Raw genomic sequence first — 25,864 nt, forward strand, 5'->3', positions numbered from 1 at the left:
AGCATCAATAACAAAGATTAATTAATTATTAAATAAAATTAAACAACGTAGGAACGTTTCGATCTTACTTAGTGAAACTAATTTTAATTATAATCTAATTATTCTCCTTGTGTGTTTAAATTTACTTGTATCTATGTTGTTATTAGACATATAACTCATTGACAGATACTATTATTAGTGATATTATATAATTAACTTCAAATTTCTTTATGTATAGATTCTAATAAAATTGCATTTTTCATTATTTACTTTTTCAAAATTTAACTTATAATATTTTAATTTATGTATACCATAATGTAATTGTAATATTGTTAACGATGACATCGTGTTTGTACTGGAACAGAGAGATTAAAAATATGCAATACAATATAAATATATATATATATATATATAAATAAAATGAAATAAATATACATATATAAATATATAATACATATATTATATATTAAGTTAACTCATTCACATTTCTTTGTTTCATATTTATTTGATTTCTTCCTTTCCTTCTTCGCGGCATTGCGTTACGCAGCATCACGCTCGACAAATCATTCTTATTATCGCATTCTTATTATCGCGCAGTGCGACTAATTATATAAGATAAAATAAAATATAGTATAATATATACAAAATATTCCGCGTGCAAGAAGAGGATAGCAACGCATAAAAAAATAGTAAGTATAGCACGCGGGGACTGCTCCACACTGCCACCACGTTCGCTGGTGGCAGTGTGGACCGGCGAACCGCGCTCGCTGGCGACGGATTGCGCGGCCATTAACTCCGCGCCATGTCTTCACCGCGTCGCAAACGCAGTTTCCGTACACTTCCGCTACGTTATTTCCTGCTGCATAATTTCCCGTACCCGGGATGTCCTCATCCACCCGCACTGTAACGTTATCCCCGCGACGTCACTCACTGTGACGTCATTTTTTTTCCTCCTCTCCTGTGACATCATCTCCTGTAACGTCATCCACTTCTCCCTCCCTATGTGACGTCATCCCCCTCGCCTATTGACGTCATCTCCTGTGATGTCATTCTCCTTCCCCTGTGACGTCACCTCTTCACCTAGTAACGTCACCTCCTCCGCTCCCCGCGGACCCTCCGCGCCGCGGATATCCCCCGCCTCTCACCCCCCTCAGAGGATTCGAGTTAGAACCGGCCTATATCCCCTACTAACAAAAATTTTGAATAAAATAAAGAACGCCGAACGGTCAAATTAGATGTTACGAATATACAATATTTAATCAATTTATTTGTTCCAAATGTGATTGCGCGCCGATAATTGTCGGACTTTCAACATAATCATTATGAAACGTTTAATAACCCCCTCTAAATAAATGAGAACCTTTAAAAAAACTTATTGCGAAAAATATTACCTCAGCCAGGGTTCGAACCTGAAACCTCTCAACTTGCCGGGAAGAATGTCTTAGCCAACTTGATCACTGAAGTTTTGGAAATATTCCTCGCAATAACCGATATGTATAGAGAGAACGCGTTATTTAGGCTACGTGTATAATATTTTGCATTCGTAATATTTGAAGGATCATGAAAAGTATGTAGGTATATGTTTTAAAATTCTCAGAAATTATACGATTGATTATATGTATGTGAAGTATTGTAATATTTATTTACAAACTCGGGAATTTAAAAAATGAAAATTAAAATAGCAAAAAACGTTCCCTGTAGAATATTGTGACTTTTCATTGAAATGTAAAATAATAAAATGTTAAATACAACATTTCCAGTCGGTATATGTTGCGTATATACTCGATATATTATATCTAATAAAGATTAAAAATGTTTTATCTTTGTGATTTTTTGACCAATTATCATATTAGTAAAGTTATATATGTAAAAATTGATAATATCATTTATCACATTGACTAATCCTAACTTATTTTTTGTCAATATATACGACATTGCTTTGTATAATATAACAAATTACCGAAGCAACTTACTGAATTATTCTAGAAAAGACTTGACAAAAAAAGATTATTAAAACAATCATGTATTTTTGCTTAATATACATTATTTTAACTCTGATGAGAGCTTAATAAGCGAAACATGTAATATAATGTAATATATTAATACGAATATTAAACATGCGATATATATAATTATATATATATTAGATTAAATTCTTTGTTAATTTTTCGCACTTATATCCGTGTCGACTCTTAAATGCTCTTTGTGACGTTCGCAATTATGATTGTATATGTAAGAGTTAATAGATATACGAGGTGGGTTCTGGCCCATTGGGCTAGAGGGGGGCACGGGGCACGGGGCGCGGAAGTACTCATTAGCGCGGGGGGTGCTCGTAAGCGCGGCGGAGGGGCAAGGGACGAAAAATCCCGGCACTATCGATGTTTACCGATATGATGTTATATGCTGCCATGTTGTGACGTCACATATCATTGGGGGACCGCCGCCGCGTCCACTCCAAAATGCATTTCGGGCCGCCGCCGCGGACCCCGCATGAAAATGTATCGCGGACCGCCACCATGCGCGCTATCTCATATACTTACCATCTTTTTCTCGATGCGTTGCCGTCTTTTCCTATTTCTCTTTTTTTTCTTTTCGTATCCAAAACCTTTTGATATGTCGCGACATGTTCTAATGATGATATTATCAATGCGATATAAATGCGACGTTGCCAAATAGTGTACATGTCACGTGACCAGATTTTTCACGAATTTGATGACATGATATGACATGTCACAACATATTCGAGCGGTGACAGCATCATCAATATAATGTGATACAAATATCACACGACGTGATAGTAAATGGTATAAAATAAAAAGATCAATTTTAACCTCCGAATTGCGCGCGTTTATTTTCATACTTGTTATTCATTCTTTTGTATTACAATGGATAAATACATATGGCATAGGATAAGTTTGATGGGAAATAAAGAAAGTACATATAATGATATGAACAAAAAAAATTTTTATTCACATATTATTACATCGTTTTTTTTTTGAACGTATTAAAAATTAAAGTTAATAGCTCGCAATCGACGAGCTGATGTCCATTAAAGATGTCGCTATCGCGTATAGTGTTTTTGAACACGATGTTAGAGAATCGCGTATACTTAACATCGACCGTATCGACGAGCGTAGCTCGTAGCGTGCAAACTCTGATGGTTAGCAGTCCAACGCTTATAAAATTATCTTTGTATTCGTTTCACAGCATCTTGTAAATATTCCATCACTGCTCATAGAGGCCCTTCCGCGTTTCGAGAGAGACAGCGACAGTTCATGTCCGCGATGATCTCCCAGGACGATCTCCACGTAACTCGATGGACCAGCGTTGATTCCAATTTCCAAAAATTTGTAGCCCATAGCCATCAGATCTATTCAGTAAACACACCGCGCGATGTTCCATGCTGTGTACGTACATAATGTTAAAAAAAAAACGTTTCTTTTGTATAGAACGTTGAAACTTACATGATACTGCAGTCCTTCTTCGTTTCGATGGCACGATGCGTTGCTGTCTTTAGCGAAGTATATTTTTTCAATCGTTCGTACAAGGGTAATCGCAAGACTAATTACATCCGCGTAAATTGCGACGTATATGGTAAAACTTCGAGAATCGAAGAGGGGATAATTCCTCCCCTCTTTTCAAGAATTGCGAACGTGTCACGATACGTTTTATCACGTTTTTTCTACATATTTTCTTTGTTCGCGAGTTTATCAATGTTTATACTTTATCGATGGCATCGATGACGTTGATGATGAGCACGTTGGTGACTTTGGTGCTTTTTTCCTAAGCTATCGCCAATATCTCGTTTTTTCCTTCGATGGCAGTGGACTTGGCGGACTTGGCGACAAAGGAATGTATGTGAAGTTAGCCCCCGTTTTTCTGAAAATTAAAATTTTGACAATTGTTCCAGGTTATTCTGAGTTTGTTCTATATTGTTCCAAAGCAATATTATCTTATTCCAAATCGTTTTCCAATAAAATGGATTTTTTTTGCTAGCCCCCCTTTTTGAAAAATCAAGCAATTTCTTCTCGCTACTGATTGTTCTAGTTGTTCTAAACATTGTTCCAAAAGGACAATTCCGTATGACGAACGGAAATAGCAGAAAACACAAAAATATTTTCTTATCCGGCACTGAATAGATAGTGGAATGTCCTGCAGAGTAGTTATAATCGAAGATATAATAAATAGATTCAATAAATAATTGTGCACCGTACGATATGCTTACAGAACACTCTTTATCAAATTTACTACATTTAGGTTTTAAAACTTTTCCCTCTTTTATTGCATCCAATTTTTGCAAAACCGTATTTGTTTAATACTCCTTCATTTATCAAAATGTAAAGTAAAATGCACTTCTTAACAATTTTTATGTTCTCACATGTTTCACATGTACATATTTCGAAATAGCTGTAATTTTCTTGAATTATTATACATATTCGCATAAATTGATAACATTTGATAAGGCATCTATTGTTATAGTGTCAGGAATTGTACAAAACATGTTACATTTTTTTAAATTTCAGCTCGCATTTTTTGTATCTTTTTTGTTAGACCATGTTGTACAAAAGATTTTATAAATTTAAAAACATCTGTTGTAGCTGCATCTACAATTTCTTTAAATTTCTCGTGCACACATGCCGCGGTAACAATTTGCACAAAATGTTTGCTATCAAAACCACATGTATTTTTGACAATTACATTATTATAATATATCCTATTTTTAAAACCGTGCGTGCGCGGAGAAATATTACCATTTAAGTAATATACTTAACGCAACACGGTTTCTATTAATATTAAACGTATCCCAAACAGGACATGCATCTAGATAAGTATGTTTTTTTTTTATTATTTTTATTAAGCCAGTTTTGTTCCGCCACTAATTCACAAGGTTCTTCATCCGATTTGTCAAAATTTACGGATAGTTTTGTGTCTAATGTCGAACATATAACAATATCTGAATGAAGTTTCTCACTATTTTGACATGTATCTCCTTGATTAATATCTGTCAATAATAAATTTGATTCGTCTACATCGCGACCGATCTCAGTTCCCCGATCAGCAATTTCATCTGCATCAGGAACTTCTCTGATTTTATTACGTAATAAAACTTGCTTTGTCGTGTCATAATGTGTATTAATATTTGACGTCGATGGTAATATCGGTCTGTTAATTTCTGACATGACTAACTTTGCTTTACTGGAAAAAGATTGAATGCAACGTTAAAAATGTATCTATTCGCATCGATTGCGAATTGTACTTTAATAATCTGTGTTTGATATCATTAGATTCAACTGCAGATGAACTTGGATTTATGTACTTTGCCAAATCCAAATTTTAATATCAATTTACTCCAGAGTATAATGGAAAATATGATAATAAACACTTAATTTTTTGCGCCATTGCTGGACAATAATATGAATTTATGTCTACACTCTCAACAATATTACGCGATTCATTAACGCAACTATTGAAGAAAGTATGAATCTAGATAATCATTGCATTCTTATCTATTATATAGTATAGATTATGTGTACGGCGTTTACCTACACAAGGATGAATTGATGTTTGGCAATAAATGTTTCGACGTGGATGATACGAACAACATAATTATCGACCGCATATGATACACCTGGTCTTTACGAATTAATTTTCAAGAGAATTCCCGATGATCTCCTCTACACGGAAAACGATACAAGTACAAGAGCATGCTACTGGCGACGAACGCGCACAAACACAAGCATCATTCGCAGGACCGATTATTGAGCAAGGGGATACAAATACCTAATCGCGCCATTGATGTCGATCACATCCAAGAAACAGAAGAAGAAATCTGGAAAGGAATTACCTCATGCAATGTCATTGAACGACAACGCGATCGATTATGTGGGACGATCCTAACGAATTAATGGATCGTTTATTATTGCTCGACGCTTCGCACCGAGCGGGCCACAACGCTCATGATAACGATCATCGAGGAATTACGCGACACCGGTCTTATTATAAATTAAATCGCATATCGACAAAACGAGTCAGTCAAGTGACGTCAGCGAGAAAAAATACTTTTTGCTCTTTGTATTATGCGTCGAATTATGAAAAAGAGATCCAGCGAAAAGAGAAAAATTAGCTCCGAGAAACGTTAATTCGTCGAGGAATTGCACGCTCCGACGAAAAGAAATTTTCCGCGAAGGCATGTCATAGTTCGAGAATACGACGATCTGTGGCAGGCTGATATCGTCGAGATGCGCACGTACTCGAGCTTCAACAGAGGTTACCACTACATATTCACCGTCATCGATATGTTAAGCAAGTACGCGTGGGCCGTATTCAAGAGCAAGGGTGGAAGCAAGATGGCTGATGCTATCGCTGAGATAATTCGAGCGAGTGGAAGATGTCCGAAAAATTTACAAATGATTATGGGGAAGGAATTTTACAATACCGATGTGCAGAAAATTTTAAAAAGACACGATGTTAATCACTATTCCACGTACTTAACGTTGAAAGCATTAGTAGTCGAGCGGTTCAATCGCACGCTCAAAAATGACATGTGAAAAATGTTTACACTCAACGGCAATTACAAGTGGGATGATGAGAAGGATGAACGCTGCCGCGTCTCGTATCAGATTACAACGTGCGAAAGCATCGCGCTATCGGCATGCGACCCGCCGACGTAACTCCCATAATCGCCGAAAGACTCTTGGACGGTGTACAGCGTGATAAAAATCGCTGGTCCGGTAAAATTCAAAGTGAACGATTCGGTGAGCAAGTACAAGACAATTTTTGAGAAGGGCTACACGCCAAGTTAAACTACCGAGATGTTTACAATCATTAAAGTGTAGCATTACCAATTTCGTAACCTATCTACTGGAGGACTATCGCGAAAAATCCGTCGCTGGTACGTTTTACGAGCACGAGTTGCATCGCGCTACTCATCCGGACGTGTATCTCGTGGAGAAAGTACTGCGCAGATAGGGAAACAAGGTATATGTCAAGTGGCTAGGATTCGAAGAATTGCACAATTCATGAATACACAAAAACAATTTTCATTTAATAAAATTTTGATTCGTGTATTTTTTCTACATATAAAAAAATATTATATATCAATATAAGTATAAAACGTATATTTTTTTTTATTACTATTCATTCATCATATTCATTTTGGAGTATATAAAATACATAATTATTTGTAACAACTTATATATGAAGCAGAATACATATGTACATAGATAGTAATACATAATAGTTATATAATACTTATATAAATGTAAAAAACATACGTAAAGTGTAAATCAAAATAATAGTAATACGCATAAATGATAAAAACATGGGATACATAAAGTGTGAATTAAAATACTAGTAGTATATAATACATATATAAATGTTAAAAGCATACGATACGTGTTATATGAAAGTACAATAATCGTAATACATAATAAATGCTATTACATAAAACATACTACGAGGAATAAGTTTTTAGAAAAACATAGTAAAACACATTTTTTTTGATCGATTCATTTTTATTTCTCAAATAGTCTCCTTTCAGTTCGATACACTTGATTCTTTAACTTTTTCAAGACGTCCAAATAATATGATTTGTTCAACTCTTCAAAATAAGCCTCTGTTTCGATGATGAGCTGCTCTCTGATGGTGAATCTCTTTCTTTCGAACCATTTCTTCAGGTTTGGAAACAGAAAATCGTCGCAGGGGGGCTAAATGCTGGATGAAGAAGCAATTCATAGCAGAATTCGTTGAATTTGGCCATCGGTGCCGGCCACATGCGAACCCGTCATGATGGAAGAACACTTTCATCTCTTCGCTAAATAGGGACGTTTTTTCTTTAAAATGTTGAAACGATCCAATAAAGCTGCGTAATAATCGCCGTAATTAATCGTCGTAGTAATTGATCGTTTGCTCCGACGACGTTTGCTTCGAAGGTAATCGATATGAATTATACCGCGTGCATCCCAAAAAACTGTGGCCATTACCTTTCCGGCCGACTTCACGGGGCCATCTTCATCTTCTTCGGGGATGGTTCATTCAGTTGAGTCCATTATTTTGACTGTTCCTTCGTCTCGGGTGTGAATAATGGACCCATGTTTCGTCCACAGTAATGAATCGATGCAGAAATTCATCTGGATTACGTTGAAACATCTCCAAACATTGTTTTGAAATCGTCATATGGTCGCGCTTATGGTCCACAGTGAGCAAACGCGGCACCCATATTGCCAATAGCTTTTTTATACCCAATTGTTCGTGCAAAATTGAAATCACTATGCCATGTGATATGCCTGTGGCCTCAACAAGCTCGCGCACTTTCGATCAGTCAAAACAATATCGTGGACTTTATCGATAATTTCTGGCATAGCAGCCTCAATTGGACGTTTCGAATGAGGTGTATCATATGTGGATGTACGTTCACGTTTAAATTCATTCATTCAATTGTCGCAAACGCTGGTGCAGATGTGTTATGAACATCCAACTCAGCTTTGATTTCTTTCGGCATTAAACCTTTCATATGTAGATGTTTGATCATTGTACGAAACTCGTTCTTTTTCATTTTGTAAAAAATACAAAAATTATTCACTTTAATTCGTCTACAGAAATGAAACCACACGATGAATTCCGTTCAAAATTTGACAGTAATCAAAAATGAAAAATGCTACTTGTCAAAAAGTAATGTGACATGACACTGTGAATGTCCTCTGACAGATTTTCTAAGAAGTTATTGACTTGCCTTCATAATAATACTTGTATAAATGTAAAAAAAAAGTGTAAATTACAATAGCAATACATAATAGCAACATATAATATTTTTTTCCGAATTTTCAATTCGGATATCGTGTAAACCTCGTGTAATTTAGATCGTAAACACGATTTACGGCATATACAAAATTAAGTCATTTCGATCTCTTCGTTCAAATATCGCATGTAATCGTCGAACGTTATCATTAATGCTGCGATGTTCTTTATGCCTTTCGCCTTTTTAGTGTTCTTCTTGCCACTCTCACTACATCTTCGCTCTGAGTTCAACGAATTCGGTCATTATCGCACCGTTGTTCTCGTCCTTCATCAAGCCGGGTACTTTTTAGTTCGCAAGAGGCATCGTACACGATGTCTGTCGGATAATCTCTCGTGTCAAATCTAGCGATATCGCGTTTCACAGTCTCGTCGCATATTATATAGTAAATGAGACTGCCTGTGTCGATGTACATGATCTTACATTTGTCGTAATACATTAGTGACATGTACTCGTGGTAAAATTCATATAAGCAGACTTTCGATATCGAGTATGCACATACCCACGTAAATCAGCTTGTCGAGTTTACGCATTTCAACGGCGATCAAATTTTCCGGAAAGACGCAGCGGCTGTGAAAATTCAGTTTCGCGATCATTGTCTCCATCCCATTTTGTTATTAATTTTACATCGTCGTGATTGCGCACATTCTCTATGGTCTCGGTCTTACCGAATATCGCATTATTCATTAATTTATACAAATTTTTTTCGAAATCATTTTTCGCGCTAAATTTTTCGTTCTAAATTGTGTATTGAATTCAACATAATCACGAAGCCATGGAGAGCGAATTGTAGCACTTTGTTACGTGACCGTAACGAGTACATTATTTTGCTGCAAGTTGCAGTAGTGGATAACGTAACGCTGCTTATCATACAACATATATTCGCTAGAAATTTATCTTCGGGCTTATCGACCGGTTTATCGTACGGCAGAAAGGTAGGTCAGTGTGTTGGTCATAGATGCTGCGGATTCTCAAGATCGACCTCGAGAATATAATCGGTAGGTGAATCCAGAGCGATCGCGCTCACGTCAAAGTTCGCAGCGTCTTTGATCCGTCGAAATTCGGCGTATGGCAAAGGTTGATACATCGCCCGTCCGTACAGATTATTCACGTCGTAGTACATCAAGTATGACGATGGTTTCGATGAGTTGAACGAACATATGTACTTGTTATTAGCCTATCTGCCGGAACATTGACTGAAACCATCGCCTATACCGCGCTTGATGAACATAACCATATCAATTTCGGTGAGCAACTCGAATCTCACGCGTGTATGTTTCAGCATGGCGTCCCACGTAAAACCTGGCAATGTAATAATGCGCGAATCGAGACAGTAACTCGCAATGCAACTATTGCGGAAATTTTCGAAAATGTCGGCTAATAACAAGACATCAGTTTTCAAGTACAGATCACTGTACTCGTCGAGCGTCGGATGGAGAATCGCTACCATACATTCACAGCGTGAGCGTAATCGCTCTCGAATACGGTATCACCTGTCAACGAACTGAAAAATAATTCTCGCTTATCCTACAATTTTTCAACGCAATCAATGTACTCGTACGGAAAGACATCTTTTCGTATGAGAAAATCGAAATCTTCCGCGCTGAGCTTACAAAATTCGGAATGTACAATTTTTAATTTATTTTTGTCGACATACGACGCCAATTTATCGAGGTTTGCATTTAAAATTTTGAAAGAATCAATGAACTTTAATTTTACACAATTTTTCTGAAAATTCTTTTCATTTTATCTTTGGTCTATCAACATGTTTAGTGAATGAAATATATTTTTCTTTGGTTATCGGTAGTACATCTATATGTCCGTACGTGGTAGCAATTTTCCTTAATTATAAAATGCATTATATCATAGCCCGATAAATTGTGAAATGCGATCGGAATATAAAATGAATTTTTATAATTTAATTTACAATTTTTGAATGCGCTAGACCGCGATATCTACCGATGAGATGACAATGATCGCATATCGTCCGGCGCGAACGGTTTCTCGCAGATGTGACAACGCGTCGCACTACGGTACGCTTTCCATTGCTGTTTAACAACGTTTCCATGGGCACGTTGGCGGATGTGATATTTTTCACGCGATTTGCCAAACCATTAAGTTGTCGCGCGAACCACGCTATATAGTCTTCATCACAGACAGAAGTGATAATGTGTCGTCGTACGCGCATCGTACGTAGTAGTCTATAATAAACGCTTCATGCTGTTGAAACGGGTATGACGACACGTCTTCCTTGTTGGATTCAATCTTTTGTAGAACGCACTCCAAGTCAGCGTAGACGATGAACGGCACTCGTTCCCGATTGTTATAGTTGCCGAATTCGAGTCACCTGTCGTCCTCGCTCGGCAGCAGTCGTTGATCTTCTAGCAGTACACTTCGTGCGACTGCAATTTTTCGCACGAGCTGAAGTAATGGAGACATCTGTAAATAGAGAAATCATTTTTTGTCGCTATTTCTTTTTATTTCCTTATCATACTTATCGGTCGCAGAAAAATTTTTTGTTATTTTTCCCACTAATCTGCGAGCTCACGAGACACGACAGGTTCTTGATCCACGCAAAGTATCTAATGTTATCATTGCGTGAATCTTGTAAGTACAGGAGATTGATATGCTTCTCCTTCTTGTCATCGATGAGCCGTAGAGAAAGGAAAATCTACTTATCTTCGATGTACACGTTGATCGATATGTTATTGAGATTTTCGAATTTCGGAATTCTTCAAACATCGGAAATTTGATATCCGCGAGATTCAACACTGTCATATAATGCAGATGCGACGATTTTCTATTCACATGACTTTTAACCGGCTATCACTGACTAAGCGAAACGCATTGTCTATCGAACGCACGTTGCTTTCTTAAGTATAATTTTTCGCGGCACCTCGAAGTGACATCCCGCGCAGGGGATTTAGTTTATTCACATTAACAGTCAAGTTGAGGATTCGCGAAAATGTCCACTCGCTATTACGTTTCTGGAACTCTTCGAGCAAGACTAAAATAGGCTCGACGACGTGTCGCTCGTACCACTCGCGCATATCGGTGCATCGATATATCTCGCTGTTCTTTGTAATTATGCTCTTATTAGTACGTTTATCCTTCGTCGCGAACTCGCCGTTGAACGCGGTGTTCACTTTTACGCTACCATGTCTTTCTATGGCGTCTCGCACTCGCTCTAGAATTACATTGTCAGCATCTTCTAAAAACCATCGCGGCTCGATGTGATTAGAATTTATCATCTGTCAATATGACTCTTGAACGATTCTTGAACGCGGCGTCGATTTCTCGCCAGACAAGAGATCGTTCGTTGCCATTCGCGTACTTGCCACCAATGTGCACGAAACGTCGTTCCAATTGCGACTTTGCATCCGTGAATCACGCGATCCTCGCCACCGCGGATTGTCTGTGCCCAATGACAAGGCGCTTGGCAAAGTTCTTCAAGCTCGATGCACTTGTCGCATCGTTGCAGCCACGCGAAACACTCCACCAGAATAGTGACCCGGCGTACTGTTCCAGCAGTTCGCGTTTCATTCGCTCATGATTTTCCATGTCTTTTTCACAGTCTTTAGATCACACTCTTACACGGAGCACTTAATAGTTTTTCAATAGGCGCAGAGTGTGGCACATGCTGCACGGGAATACAATGTTAACTCTCCGCATTCCGACCACGATCACCTGCTGTCTAATGTATGGAAAGAACAGTCTTTGTGCTGATGAAATATATTCCTAACGCCAATATTCCGCAAATAAATCATACATGGTCGACATAAAGTTGAGATATCATACATTGTATAATAACAGCAGATTTTGCAGTACTTAGTACGAATGTTCAACGCACGGATTTCCGGAAGACTGCACAAATTTCTCTGCGTGATCCATATTGCAGTCGCTCAACCCAATAAGACATTCAATATCGTTGGATTCTACTTTTTCGTTGGACGACTCTTAGTCCAATATGTCCTCAAATTTTATTTCCATTGCAATAATTTGTCTGTATTCACACCATCCATGTCCTCAACGTCCGCACTATGGTCAGTCATACTTTTCGCATTATACTTATTGCAATCGATTTGGTAATATTTAAATGCGCAACTGAGGTGTCGCACGTTTATAATCCATTATACATTCCATTTGCGACTTCTTTGTCCCTTTGTCTATCATCCCTTAGGTCGGAGCATCGACGACGTGTCACCGATCTCTTCTTAGAAAAAATATGATTATCGATGTTTCTGACCTTGAAAGAAAGAACTATGAGAACGCATTATGATTTCATCTACCCCTCATTGATGGCGCTTTGTTCAGCAGCCGATACATCGATACATCGATGATGTTCCACCGATCTTCTAGACAAAAGTTCACGTTATAGTACCGCGACGCATTTTGGGGTGGGTGGTGGCAGTGATTCGCGATGTATTTTTGGGTGGGCACTGGGTTCGCGGCGACGGCCCGAAACGCATTTTGAGATGGACGCGGGGTCCGCGGCGGCGGCGGCGGCGGTTCCCAATGATACGTGACGTCACAACATGGCGGCATGTACCATCATATCGGTAAACATATATCAATAGGGACTTCCCGCGCCTTCCCCTCCTTCCCCGCATTTTCGAGTACTTCCACGCCCCGCGGCCCCCTCTGGTCTCATGGATCAGAACCTGCCTAATATATCTACTAGAATTCCATATAAATAAATATTACAACACTTCTCATACATATAATCAATTACCTAATTCTGAGAATTTTAATACATATACCTACTGTCACGTCCAGGATTGCGTCCAGCCGTCGGTGTGGACGGCGTAACGCGGAGCGTTAGGCTCCTTGCGGCGGAGACAATCCGCCTGAGTGAGAGGAAGCGAGGAGAAGAACGGAAACCTTGGCTCTTCTAGCCGCGCAAATAGATAGTAATAATAATATAAGGGAAAGAAAAAAAGGCGCAGAGCGTAACGATAAAAGCTATAATTTTATTAACGGCGCTAATTAAGACGATAAGAACTGAAGAAGAAGACGAAGATTGAGTAAAGAGAAAAAGAAGAGCGAAAGACGGCGATCGGATCGGCGGCCAGGGTACCACTCTCACTATAACGATCACCGTTTCGATCCGCGGAAGAATCCGCAATGTTTGGTGCGACGGCAGAGGATGCGGTGGTTGCCGGAAAAATCAGGTAGTTCTCAGGAGGTGGTCTCTTGGATCTACCGGGATCAATACTCGTAGATTGAAATTCATGACCCGGTAGTACTCCCTCACCAAGGCGCGCAACACTTGCTCCCGGCCTACCTAGCGGCCCATCGCGTTTCTGCGAACATTGTCTCGCTTAAATCTACAGTGCGCGGCAGGGACGGGTGCCCCCAAAAAGCGAGTCTATTCCCTATCTACTACGGTGCGATGACGTATCCGGGGGAAAAAGTCGAACTCTGCCCGAGCCTTTTCCTTTGTGGCCTGGTGGAAACGGGATGGAGCGAATGATGCGGACAAGGAGAGGCGAGATTGAGTGGCAGGGCGCTCTCTAGCTCCTCATTCGGAAGGCGACCGCGGACTCGTGGTCGAGCACGTGACAATCAGGAGTAAGAAGGCTCGAAGCCGCTGAGGAGGATTCACGTACCGAAAAGGCCCTGAAGAGTGTAGGGGGCAGGAGGGCTCGGAGCTGCTGAAAAGGACTCACGCGCTGAGGTTCCAAGGTTACGCTGCTCAGGTTCCAAGGTTACGTTGCTCGTGGAGAGAAGGAGAAAAACTCGAGGAGCGGTTTTCCCTGTGCTATTCCTATTCCTCTCGTCGAAAGAAATGAGGAGAGAAAAAAAGAAAAGAAAAAGAAATGAGAAAAATAAAAATGAACACGCGACCATTTCGACACATCTATTACATTTATTATTAACGTAACCATACACGCACAAAAAGAAGAACAATAAAAAGGAAATGAAGAGCTCGTGAAATTCTCGCGATTTGCTACACGGTAGCACATAGAAGAACAAAAAGTATAAAAGAGAAGGGCAATAGAATTGCAGCTTACGGCTAATTCAAACTTCAGGAATCTCATTGTCTCATACGGCAATCGCGTATCTGCGATTGGAAAACGCTGACGAAAGTTAAGCAGAAATTTCGTATCTAAGAGCTTTAACAAAAGTATTATCCAATGTTAACTTTCATGAAGTGCTTCTTGCCTCGGAAAGATTCTGTTTATGTACTCTTGGCCGTCGGCGTTTTGCGGTCAAAAGATTAACTAACTATCGTTCTAGAATATTTGCTAATTTGATTTTCCTAACTAATTTAAATTGGCTCGATTTTTTTCGCTATAGGAGATGCGTAAGGACGGTTGCGGCCTCCTTCAGCGATCTCCCGCGCTCTCGGGTGCTCGGATCGTCCGCTGGATATCCAGTGATATACATTTTATTATTGCGAAGAGTTCGTTTAGCAATTGTCTAACGGACTCTCTGCTGTGTTTGCTGAGATGCCTTTTGGGCACTTGGCGTGCGAAATTCCGTTAGGTAATTGCACTCTGTATCGTCCTGATTTTGGCAACACGATATTTTTACGAATGATGCATTTACTAATTATGCATTTGAATTGGTCGTCGATTTTCCATTTTTCCCTCTTTTAGGGTCAATGGAAAATAGCTATCCGTGGTATAGACTACGACGTGCTTTGAAAAGGCTGGCCAATAACGTGCATTTGTTTACTCATTTATTTTATTGCTCTATCTCGCATTTTATGTTTGCGCAGGCGCATTGATCTCGCTAATCGCACGTGATGAGCGCGTGACATTTCGAGCTCGGTATCACAGCGCTCAGGGAGGACATCGTTGCCATAGCAACGATTTCAGCGTCGCGATCGGTATTGAGCCTATAGCATTGACGCTCGCGTTGTGCCTAGTGACATTCATCGTTAATAAGCGGATTTTGTTACGGCAGACGTTACACTACATACAATGAGTACAAAAAATATTCGTACAAAGAAAATATTTTTTAAAAAACTTTATTTTAAAAAATTAAATATTATCGAGCGAGAAATGAGTCATCGAATTGATGTCAAATCAATATCGATGATTTCAACATCGATTTGATGTCGATTCGATGTTTAATTGATAATCATTTCTTGCTGGGTAACAATTTATTCATAAAATATAAAATAGACTGTATATTTCTTAAAATTATATATACCAAAAAGATGTGTATTAATTATAGAAAATATATCACCTGAAAAATAAGCGAAAATTAAAAGTTTCATTGTTTGGATGTTCAAAAAGCATTCGTGCAATCGAGAAATTTAACTTATAAAATCAGAAATACGAAGCTCATTTGTATATGTTAGAACAGAATATATTCATTGTATAAAATTGTTAATTAATGTTTATTTTTCTACAAATAAGACTTTTTTTATAAAAAATTTCCTTGTACGAAACTTTTTGCTCTCACGCTGTAAATACTTTTCATGATCCTTCAAATATTACAAATACAAAATTTTATTGTTTACGGAATAAAACATTCTTGTTTAATGTTATTCATATATGTAAGATAGAGAGAGAGAGAGAGAGAGAGAGAAAGAGTGTATTACCGTTTGAAAAAAATTAAAACTTTTCATTTTATAATAATTCCGTACATTGAAATGCCTGAATCGTGAAAATCTGACACATTTTAGAATTGAAAACATAATCACAGCTTATGTAGCTTAAATTTGTTAGTTTGACATGCACTCCATACTCAAATGTAATTTTGTAGTGATAAACCAAGAAAACAAAAATTCAAGAAACGAAAAATTCAAAATTTTGTGATTACAATTGCTTCGCGAAACATTTAGTTAAGTTATTTGTTTAGATCTCGTCGAGCTACCCTAAATTAAAAAAAAAATCATGTTAGTAGTATGTGGACAGCCATGGAGCGTCAAAACAAACTTCCTCCACTCCACCCTTAACGCTGTGGGTATGGCTCGAGACGGGTCTATCTGGAAAAAGGGAGTGGTCTGATCGATAACGCAAGGGTGGGGATAATGAGGTAATTAAATGGCGCGTGTTGATTGGCTCGTTTCATGACTGCCCACGCTATAATTGGTTCGCTTCACAACTGTCTTCCCTACGATTGGTGAGAGAGAGGTCGTGTTGAGAGAGAGAGAGAGAGAGAGAGAGAGAGAGTAAAGCTGCCAAGTTTGACAAAATAGCGGAGATAGGGAAAATCGAGGGAAATAGGCTCCGAGAGTTTTTTTCCGGGGGAAGAGGAGAAAAGATACAATCATCGGAGATGAATGCGGGTATAATTTATGATCCTTCGCTTTTTTTCGCCTCAGCATCATGTCCGTACCGGGTTAGATGCATTAGAGAGAGTCTTACTTTATTACTTTCTATTATTTATTTATTTAGTTTCTATCATTTATGACTGTTCGACTGATTTTTTTTTGTCTGAAAGAAGAAGAAGAAAACAGGAATGGACAAGTTCGTGCCTCTTTGCAACAGAACTGAGTTGATTTACCCGGTTAAATGAATAAATTTTTTTTGTATCTTATGTTAGCGTTAGTCTTATTTCAAAAAAGGGTAAAAGTTTATTAACTTATATTAACCTAGTCCTGACAAAAATATAAAAAAAAAGATGTTGATTGGAAAGAAACGAGAAAATGATTAAGAAAATAACAGTGGCGTAAGGTAACTCACCTTTGACTGCTTCATATGATTGTGAGCCAGGATTTTTTCGTTGGAGAAGCCTCACTAATATTCCGATGACAGCGGTAAAATCGATGAGTAGGAAACTTTGATAGAAAAAATGTATACTTAAGAAAAATTTCTCGAAACAACAGGTTAAACGTAAACAGTAAAATATTATTACCTTCAACATAATTGTCTCTCTCCTCTTCTGTGACTTCTTTCGTCACGTAATAAGTCTTCGTAATTTTGTTGACCATACCGTCGATTTCCTTGTCGGCAGCATCATCGGCAATATCTTTATTTGCCTCATTTTCACTGATATCACTTGCGTCTTCATTGTCCTCACAGTTGATAATATTCAATCTATTTTCGACTTCTTTTTCTTCTTCTTCTTCATTTTCGTGTGTTAGAAAGTTTTTACTGCTATTTTTTTCGGAACTAACCCTATGTTTCGCTAATTGATTTTTTTAAACTTACGTGACATAGAAATAATGGCATTGATGAGTTCCTCGATTGAATCTCCAATATTATCATATTTGTCAATATCATCATCATCATCATCATTATCATCATCATCTAGAAATGTTTTAGATGATGAAATTTTTTTTTATTACAGTAATATTATATTATATGAACTATATTTTACAATAGAATATTTTTAAAAATCGTCTTACCTATTTCGATGAGAGGGACACGTTGTACATTGGATAGCGGCGGAAACGTCGTATTATTCGGCGGTTCGATTCGCGCTCTTCTTAGAAAAAAATAAAAAATATTTTAATAAAGGAAATTTCCAGCATTTGATCAATATTTTTATTTTTTCAATTTACGTGCAGCAACAACTTTGTCTTCATTCTCCGCATGGCGTCATCGTCGCCACAGACTCAAAAACCGTATCGCACGTATTCCATAGGATTAACGCACACCAATTGACGATTTGATGCTATAAAATAAATATTATAATTTAATTAATAATAATAAATCTTTTTAAATGCATAATTTTATTTTGACAGAGCTTACCTGCTCCTGTATTACTGATGATTCTCCGATGAAAATCGCTAATATGCCCATCGGCGTCATCTTTCTCATGATTAAAACTTTCGCGCACTTCTATATGACGCAAGATTACTCGCGTCATCACTTCATCACAGTGCCCCAGTTTATGCATAATACATAGTAGCATACTGGAGCACTCTTGCGTAAATTTTTCAAAAACTTTATAATTGTTTTCGCTATTGTCTGATAATTTCAATAAATAGTCACTTACAATCAATTTTTTATTAAGATCGCAAGCGACTATAAATTTTGAGAATAAATCACGAAGCGCCATTCTCTGCATTTGCAACAAAACTCACTGAAAAATATGCTCTCGAAAAATCAAAACAGCTTGACGACGAGGTAGAAATAAAACTAGAGTAAAATTTCCAACTTACGCACTATTTATTCACTCGAAAATACGCTCAAAAAGGAGTTTCCTTACCTCTTCTTCCTAAGTTTGTTTAGATAGCAATTAAGATTCTTCATACTTTTTTTTGTAAATATTCTTACTTAGAATGTCGATTATTTTTTACTTGCTAAACCCGTTTCTAAGTTAAATTATCTTTTTTCCTTATCGTGTAATCTACAAAACTTTACTCTTTTGTCAAGGCATATTCCATTTTCCAATAATTTTTATAAAGTGCAACAGACTGGATATCAAATTTGTACGCTCCTGTTCGTTCTTGTTTATCTCTTACTTCCAGTTTTCTCTGAAAGTTTATCCCTTTCTTTCTTACTAAGTAATTTAAAAAGAATTTTTTGTTAATTTAGAATCCTTTCTTCGATATTTTTTATAACTCAATAGTCAAAGTAAAACTTGTAGGTTTCTATTTGTTCTTTACTTCTCTCTTCCAGTCTTCTTTGAAAGATTATCCCTTTTCTTTTTTTTTTTACAGAATAATTTAAAAGAATTTTTTTTAATTTGAACAGAATGCTTTCTTCAATACCTTTTTATAACTTATCAGTCGAAGTAAAGTTCATAAAACGAACTTATATGTTCCTGTTCGCTCTTGTTTACCTCTGTCCTGCCAGTCTTCTTTGAGAGACTATCACTTTTGTTTTACAGAGCAATTTAAAAGAATTTTTTTGTTAATTTGGACAGAATCCTTTCTTTAATAAATTTTATTAGGTGTTGGAATTAATTCGTAGCGTTTTACAAGAGATGGCACAAGCAGTACACTATTTCGTTGTTACCTATAGTTCTGTATACATTGTAAACATCTATCATAGGACGTCATTTGCCGTACATAACCTTTCTTGAAATCATAAATAACAATACTGTATAATTCATTGAATATGTCAAAATTTGTGCCAGATAAAGTGTTTTTGCGGGGAGTTTTCATTACTTTAATATGAACAAAAGTGCAGCTGAAGCTCATCGTATTTTAGTGGATGTGTATAGTGAACATGCTCTGGCTGAGCAAACGTGTAGGAAGTGGTTTGCACGTTTTAAAGCTGGTGATTTCGACTTGGATGACAAGGAGCGACCTGGTCAGCCGAAAAAATTTGAAGATAACGATTTGCAGGCACTGCTCAATGAAAACTCATGTCAAACACTTAAAGAATTATCTACGTCATTGGAAGTTGACTTCTCAACAATAGGAAAACGTCTTAAAAGTTTGGGCATGATCCAGAAGGAAGGACATTGGGTCCCATATGAATTGAAACCAAGGGATATTGAGAGACGTTTTCTCACGTGCGAACTGCTGCTTCAACGGCAGAAAAGAAAAGGTTTTTTGCATCGGATTGTTACCGGTGACGAAAAGTGGATCCATTATGACAATCCAAAGCGCAGAAAGTCATGGGTTAAGCCCGGCGAACCATCAACATCAGTGGCAAAGCCCAATATCCATGGCTCAAAGCTCCTGCTCTGTATTTGGTGGGATCAGAAGGGTGTCATATACTACGAACTGCTAAAACCGCATGAAACCGTTACTGGAGATCTCTACCGACGGCAACTGATGCGCTTGAGCCGTGCAATGAAGCAAAAACGGTCGGAATACTTCGAAAGACACGATAAAGTCATCTTGCTGCACGACAATGCTCGCCCACACGTTGCAAAACCGGTAAAAACATACCTGGAAACACTTAAATGGGAAGTGCTACCGCACCCGCCGTATTCTCCTGATATTGCACCTAGCGACTACCACTTGTTTCGATCATTAGCTCATAGCTTGTGCGAGCAGAAGTTCACATCTTACGAAGATTGTACAAAATGGTTCGATTCCTGGATTTCATCTAAAGATGAACAGTTCTTCCGACGCGGTATTCATTCACTGCCCGAAAGATGGTCAAAAGTAGTAGAAAGTGATGGGAAGTACTTTCATTAATGTATTTTTTAATGCTCATGTGAAATAAATAACATTCTTTCATTAAAAAAACGCTACGAATTAATTCCAACACCTAATATAACTCAACAGTCGAAATAAAATAAGCATGTCCGTTCTTGTTCGTTCTTGTTTTACCTCTCCCTTTCAAATATTTTTATTAATTTTAAAAATTAAAAAATATAAAAAAATCTAGGTCTATTTTGCTTTTCCTTTTCATACATCGCGCAAAAAAAATAACAGAATAATTTTTATTAAGTAACATCGGAGAGGGGGACATGATGTCGTCGGTATCATCACAAATCCGTTTCATTCAAGTCTCGTCGATCCTAGCTCCAACTTCATGAGCAAGCAAGTACTGTACTTCTTAGTTTTTATTATCATGGACTAATTATGTCGTTTGGTGCGAAGTAAGAACAATGGCCAACCCAAAAGTTCTAATAATTCAGATGAGCAAATACTCCAACCCGGATTCTTTCAAGTTGCGTAATGACGACGTGGAAAGAAACATACGATTTCATATGTTATCTACGACAACGTATGGTTTCAACAACTCCAAAACGAAGACGATTCATGTGGATCTGCAAAGAACGAACGAGGGATCTTCAAGCCTCTTGTGAAATTGAGAAAACATCTTGAAAACAATGCTGACGGTATTTATTTCGACGCCGAGTTGGAAACAGTTTCAAGATAATATGAGGTGCATGAACGAATATTTAAATAGTGATAACAAAGCGAAAACGAATTTCTGTCATAAAAAATATCTCTATCAGTTTTATATGTTTTCTTTATACGCTAATAATATTGATTTCGCACATCTTATGTCAAATTTTATTTCGTATTTCCATTGAAGAAACGAAGAACCTACGCGGTGGCTATTGTATTATAATTCAAAAGACTACTTTTCTCGGCCTGCAAAACATTGTGAAATGTGTCGACGCGCATTTAAAATAATTAGAATCTTTAACCGATAATGCGTAATAATTAACAAGTGTATGCAGTATTTAATTCAAGAAATTGAACTGAAACTTTCAATAAGTTATATTAATCAGGAAATTATAAAATTAATTAATTAACTACGGGGAAATTATGACGATAAATAGAGAAATAGAGCACAATATACACAGATAAAATAATGATTTAACTTTTTTCTTGGTATGTATTTTAATATAATATTTTTGGAATTAATTTCATTACATAATGAAATTTCTTATAATTCCCTTGAATCGCGAATCTTTCGCTTGATGGTTCAAAACCTTTTTTAGATTATTCTCATATGTATTATGTCCTATAAAAAAAATATGTATCAATAAATACATTTTCCTAACATAAACTCTCATCTGTTTCTTAATCATTCGTTCTCTTCCAACCGACATCTTCTTTTTTATATTTTTTGTCAGGACTAGGTTAATATAATATTTCATCCTTTTTTTTAAATAAGATTAACGCTAACATAAAGTATTATACAAAAAAAATGTATTTACAAAATCGGATAAATCAATTCAAATCTGTTACAAAGAGGCACGAACTTGTAATTTCCTGTTTTTTTCCTCTCCTTTCAGACAAAAAAAATTACTCGCATAACCATAAATAATAAAAAATAAATAAGTAATAAAGTAAGACTCTCTCCAATGTGTCTAATCCGACATCGACGGACGTGATGCCTAGGCGAGAAAAAAGCGAAGGGTCATAAATTATACGTGCATTCATCTCCGATGCTTATACCTTTCCGCCTCTTCCTCCCTCCCTACCCGGCAAAAAACTCAGGGAGTATTTCTCTCGATTTTTCCCACTACCTATCCTTTTGTTGGACTTGACAGCTTTACATTTTCACTCACTCACTCACTGTCTCTCTCTCTCTCTCTCTCTCTCTCTCTCTCTCTCTCTCTCTCTCTCTCTCTCTCTCTCTCTCTCTCTCTCTTTCTCTCTCTCTCTCTCAATGCGATCTCTCCCTCACCAATTGTAGCGTGGGCAGCCATGGAGCTAACCAATCATAGCGTGAGCAGCCATGGAGCGAGCTAATCAATATGCGCTATTTAAATACCCCCCCCACCTTCGCGTCACTGACCAATCAGAGCACTCCCTTTTTCCAGACAGACCCGTCTAGGCTACACGGCGCGTGGAATGGAGCAGATTTGTTTTGACGCTTCATGGCTGCCAACAGTGCCAACATTATTACTCATGATTTTACATCAATTTATTGCTGAGAAAATGTAAGTTAAGCACATTTTAATGCAATCAGGTAATCGCCGATCGATCTATCTCCACTCGACCGCGCACAGGCTTCCCCCATTCCGCCCGTCGCTGTCTCGCTCATTCCTCAATTTTTCAATGGTTTTAAACAAACTTTTTCGACAGCAAAAAATTTGAGAATTTTTCAACAGAATATTCAAATCTTTTTTGACAAATTGTTGCTGGCGGAACTCTTAATCTTAAAAATTAGAGCCACAGTGATTTTTTGAACAAAAATTGTTATCTTAGCTTCTCGGCTAATCGGCTTTTTTTTTAATTCATAGGAAAATATCAGCTGTCGAATGCTTCACACGGCTATATGATGTGATGCATATTAATGAAATTATTCTATTTTTTATACGAAAAAAAGATACTGACTTTACAAAATTATTTTAAAATAGTTTAATTGTAAAAAATTGTTTTGTTACTAAGTGTACTTGATAGTGCAACTCTTGAAGAAGAAAAATCACCTCTGCAAATTGCTGTGCGACTGCTCAAAGAAGAAGAAATTAAGTTTTCCGCAGACAAGTTTTTACTGAACAAATGGCTTTTTGCAAAAACTAATGAACATTTCGGACTCGTTCAGGGCTAGATTTTTTCCTCATCATGAAGGCTACATTTTATGAAAATTTCAAAATTCTGCGTTTCAATTTCGATGAACAGAGAGCAAATGAAGAAAAGGCCTTTTAGTTTTTATTTTTTTTCTACTTAATTAATAGACCAATCTTAAGTTCCACGTCTCATTTTGTAAATATTTTGAATACTCACATTTTTCATACTGAACTTTTTTCCATACAATCGACATCTTTCGTTGTAAGAAAAATTCTGCTTTTGTAACTATTCGAATTTTTTTCGAATATTTCCCACACGAGTTGCGAGTCTCAAACATCAGGAGACGCGGTAATGTCTCCGGCCATGTTAAAAAGAAAGACACTACAAGTCTCTTATCCTGAGTTACCAAAGTCCATTTTTAGGGACTATTAAAATATAAAAAATTTTGAATCGCATGTAACATATCCTGAAAGGCGGCATCGTCAAGAATAATTTGAGTCAAAAGAAACAAAAATCGGTCAAATTGTTCTGAACATACAATGATCGAAAAGATGATTTCTGTGAAAAATGAAGTAACGTCTTTTTCTTCTTCTTCTCTGTTCGCAGTCACATGCATCTCTCATCTTTCACTCGCACCTTCCCTAACTTCGACCAATTCCACTCCTCCCTCCTCCCTTCCTCTTCCCCCACCACCCACCTTCATCATCTCCCATCTTTACCGCTCTATCTCACTCTCTTTCGTCCTCTCTCATCCTCGTCTGCTGAGTGTCCGATGGTCACTCAGGGTCGTGATTTTGACAATGTGAATCAAAGTCGTATTAATTTTTTTGTATAATTTCGTAACGCGTTATGGGTGACTGCTACAACCTTCCGAAGTGCTGACTTTCATAATGTGTGAGAGGGTCAGAGTCGAAGATGAATATATATATTATATTTTAATTTTAAGAGCTTTTCAATGTCGCCTATTGAAAGTGTCTAATAGTCATTCAGGGTCGTGACTTTAATAATATGAATAAAGGGTTTTAATTTTTTTAGATAGCTTTGTAATGCGTGATAGGTGACTGCTACAATTTTCTGAAGATTGTTCGGTGTGATGATCTTCATAATGTGTGAGAGGGTCAAGATCATCGGAGGTGAATTGTCCTTCGATGATCACTAAGGGTCATTATCTTGACTATATATATCACGATCATCGGAGTTGAATTACCTATTTAATTTTTAATAACTTCTTAACGTGAGATGGGTGACTGCTTAACCTTTCGAAGGTTGCAGGAAATGTAATGGGAAGACAAGTATCGTATGCCGCAGGTCTATGTTAATAAGTAACAGATTGAAAAAAGGAATAAAATTAAGTAAAAGTTATCTAAATATGATGAAAAGGTTATCCAAAGTTTGCATATAATTATAAAAAACTAAAACAAATTAAAAATAACAAACGGCGTTTCGAGCCCGATTAAGCCATTCTCAATGTTATAATTACAAAGTGACAAGTATATATTTAAAATAGATCGATTTTAAACTGGTTGATAAAGAGATAAAAAAATATGTAGACTGCTAGTGGATGTGTACTGATGGTCATTATCGCAACCCGTCGTTATACAGCTGACATTACGTCCCAGTTGATATAGCGCGTGTCATTATGAATATATACTTAAAATAAAGAATGACCTCCTTCATCGCCTATTCTTGTGAGAACGCAACCATATTTTCCGCCTCTTTGATTTTAACACAATTAATATTTATATCTTTAATATTTATTTCAATTGCAACAGAATGAATTTTTAATGTTGTATGAATATATATTTTTCTTTTGTTTACGAGGAGGAGAAAAATATTCACATAGCTCCTTAACCGGGATGCTCCCGAAGGAGAATCTAATTGGAGAAGAAGACACCCAAGAGCCGGTCTCCTAATTGTGCAGAATTCGATGAAATCTGCGCCCCTCTTATAAGGAAGGACAACGGACATCATCGCCTATCTGCTAAAAAAACTCCTTCTATTCAGCATCTCCGCAAAACCACATTGGGCACATCTCGGAATCGCCTACTCGGCATTTCATCAGGGTGCATCCAAGTCGTGGAGTATACGCTCTTACCTCCATGGTCCGGTATACTACTTAAAGCTAGAATCCTATCCTATATTATATTAAATATTATTCTAAATATGTACATTACAAATACATTTTTACACATGATTAGATCCCGGACAGACCCAAGCTAAAAGAGCCCTTTGCCTCAGAGCCTGACACTCCCATTCGGCCTGCTCCTTCTTTCGCATGACGCAGAAATTCGCGAGGGCCGTCCAACACA

At 37.3% G+C, this 25,864-nt stretch overlaps 2 protein-coding genes and 2 long non-coding RNA genes across 6 annotated transcripts in view; all 4 read right to left on the reverse strand.

Moving 5' to 3' along the window:
- The window catches only part of LOC105150662 (uncharacterized), a 202,638-nt gene that overhangs the window by 136,983 nt on the left and 39,791 nt on the right, over window positions 1-25,864 (reverse strand). The window lies entirely within an intron of this gene.
- LOC147908315 (uncharacterized) overlaps window positions 2,927-25,864 on the reverse strand; it is a 45,463-nt gene continuing 22,525 nt past the window's right edge. The window contains exons 2-3 of the long non-coding RNA XR_015546485.1: window positions 3,444-3,858; window positions 2,927-3,382 (exon numbers count right to left, since the gene is read on the reverse strand). This is a non-coding gene — a long non-coding RNA (uncharacterized LOC147908315). The remainder of the gene's footprint in view (window positions 3,383-3,443; window positions 3,859-25,864) is intronic.
- LOC147908316 (uncharacterized) lies at window positions 17,416-17,974 on the reverse strand. Its single transcript, XR_015546481.1, has 3 exons — window positions 17,884-17,974; window positions 17,588-17,797; window positions 17,416-17,510 (listed from the first exon to the last, which is right to left on the reverse strand). It is a non-coding gene; the product is annotated as an uncharacterized LOC147908316 (long non-coding RNA).
- On the reverse strand, window positions 18,237-18,745 carry LOC147908317 (uncharacterized). Its single transcript, XM_087410676.1, has 2 exons — window positions 18,427-18,745; window positions 18,237-18,349 (listed from the first exon to the last, which is right to left on the reverse strand). The coding sequence occupies exons 1-2, from the start codon at window positions 18,743-18,745 to the stop codon at window positions 18,291-18,293; spliced, it is 378 nt and encodes a 125-aa protein (XP_087266802.1). The 3' UTR covers window positions 18,237-18,290.

Source organism: Acromyrmex echinatior, chromosome 10 (genome assembly GCF_024713525.1).
Source record: "Acromyrmex echinatior isolate Ae372 chromosome 10, ASM2471352v2, whole genome shotgun sequence".
Classification (NCBI taxonomy): domain Eukaryota; kingdom Metazoa; phylum Arthropoda; class Insecta; order Hymenoptera; family Formicidae; genus Acromyrmex; species Acromyrmex echinatior.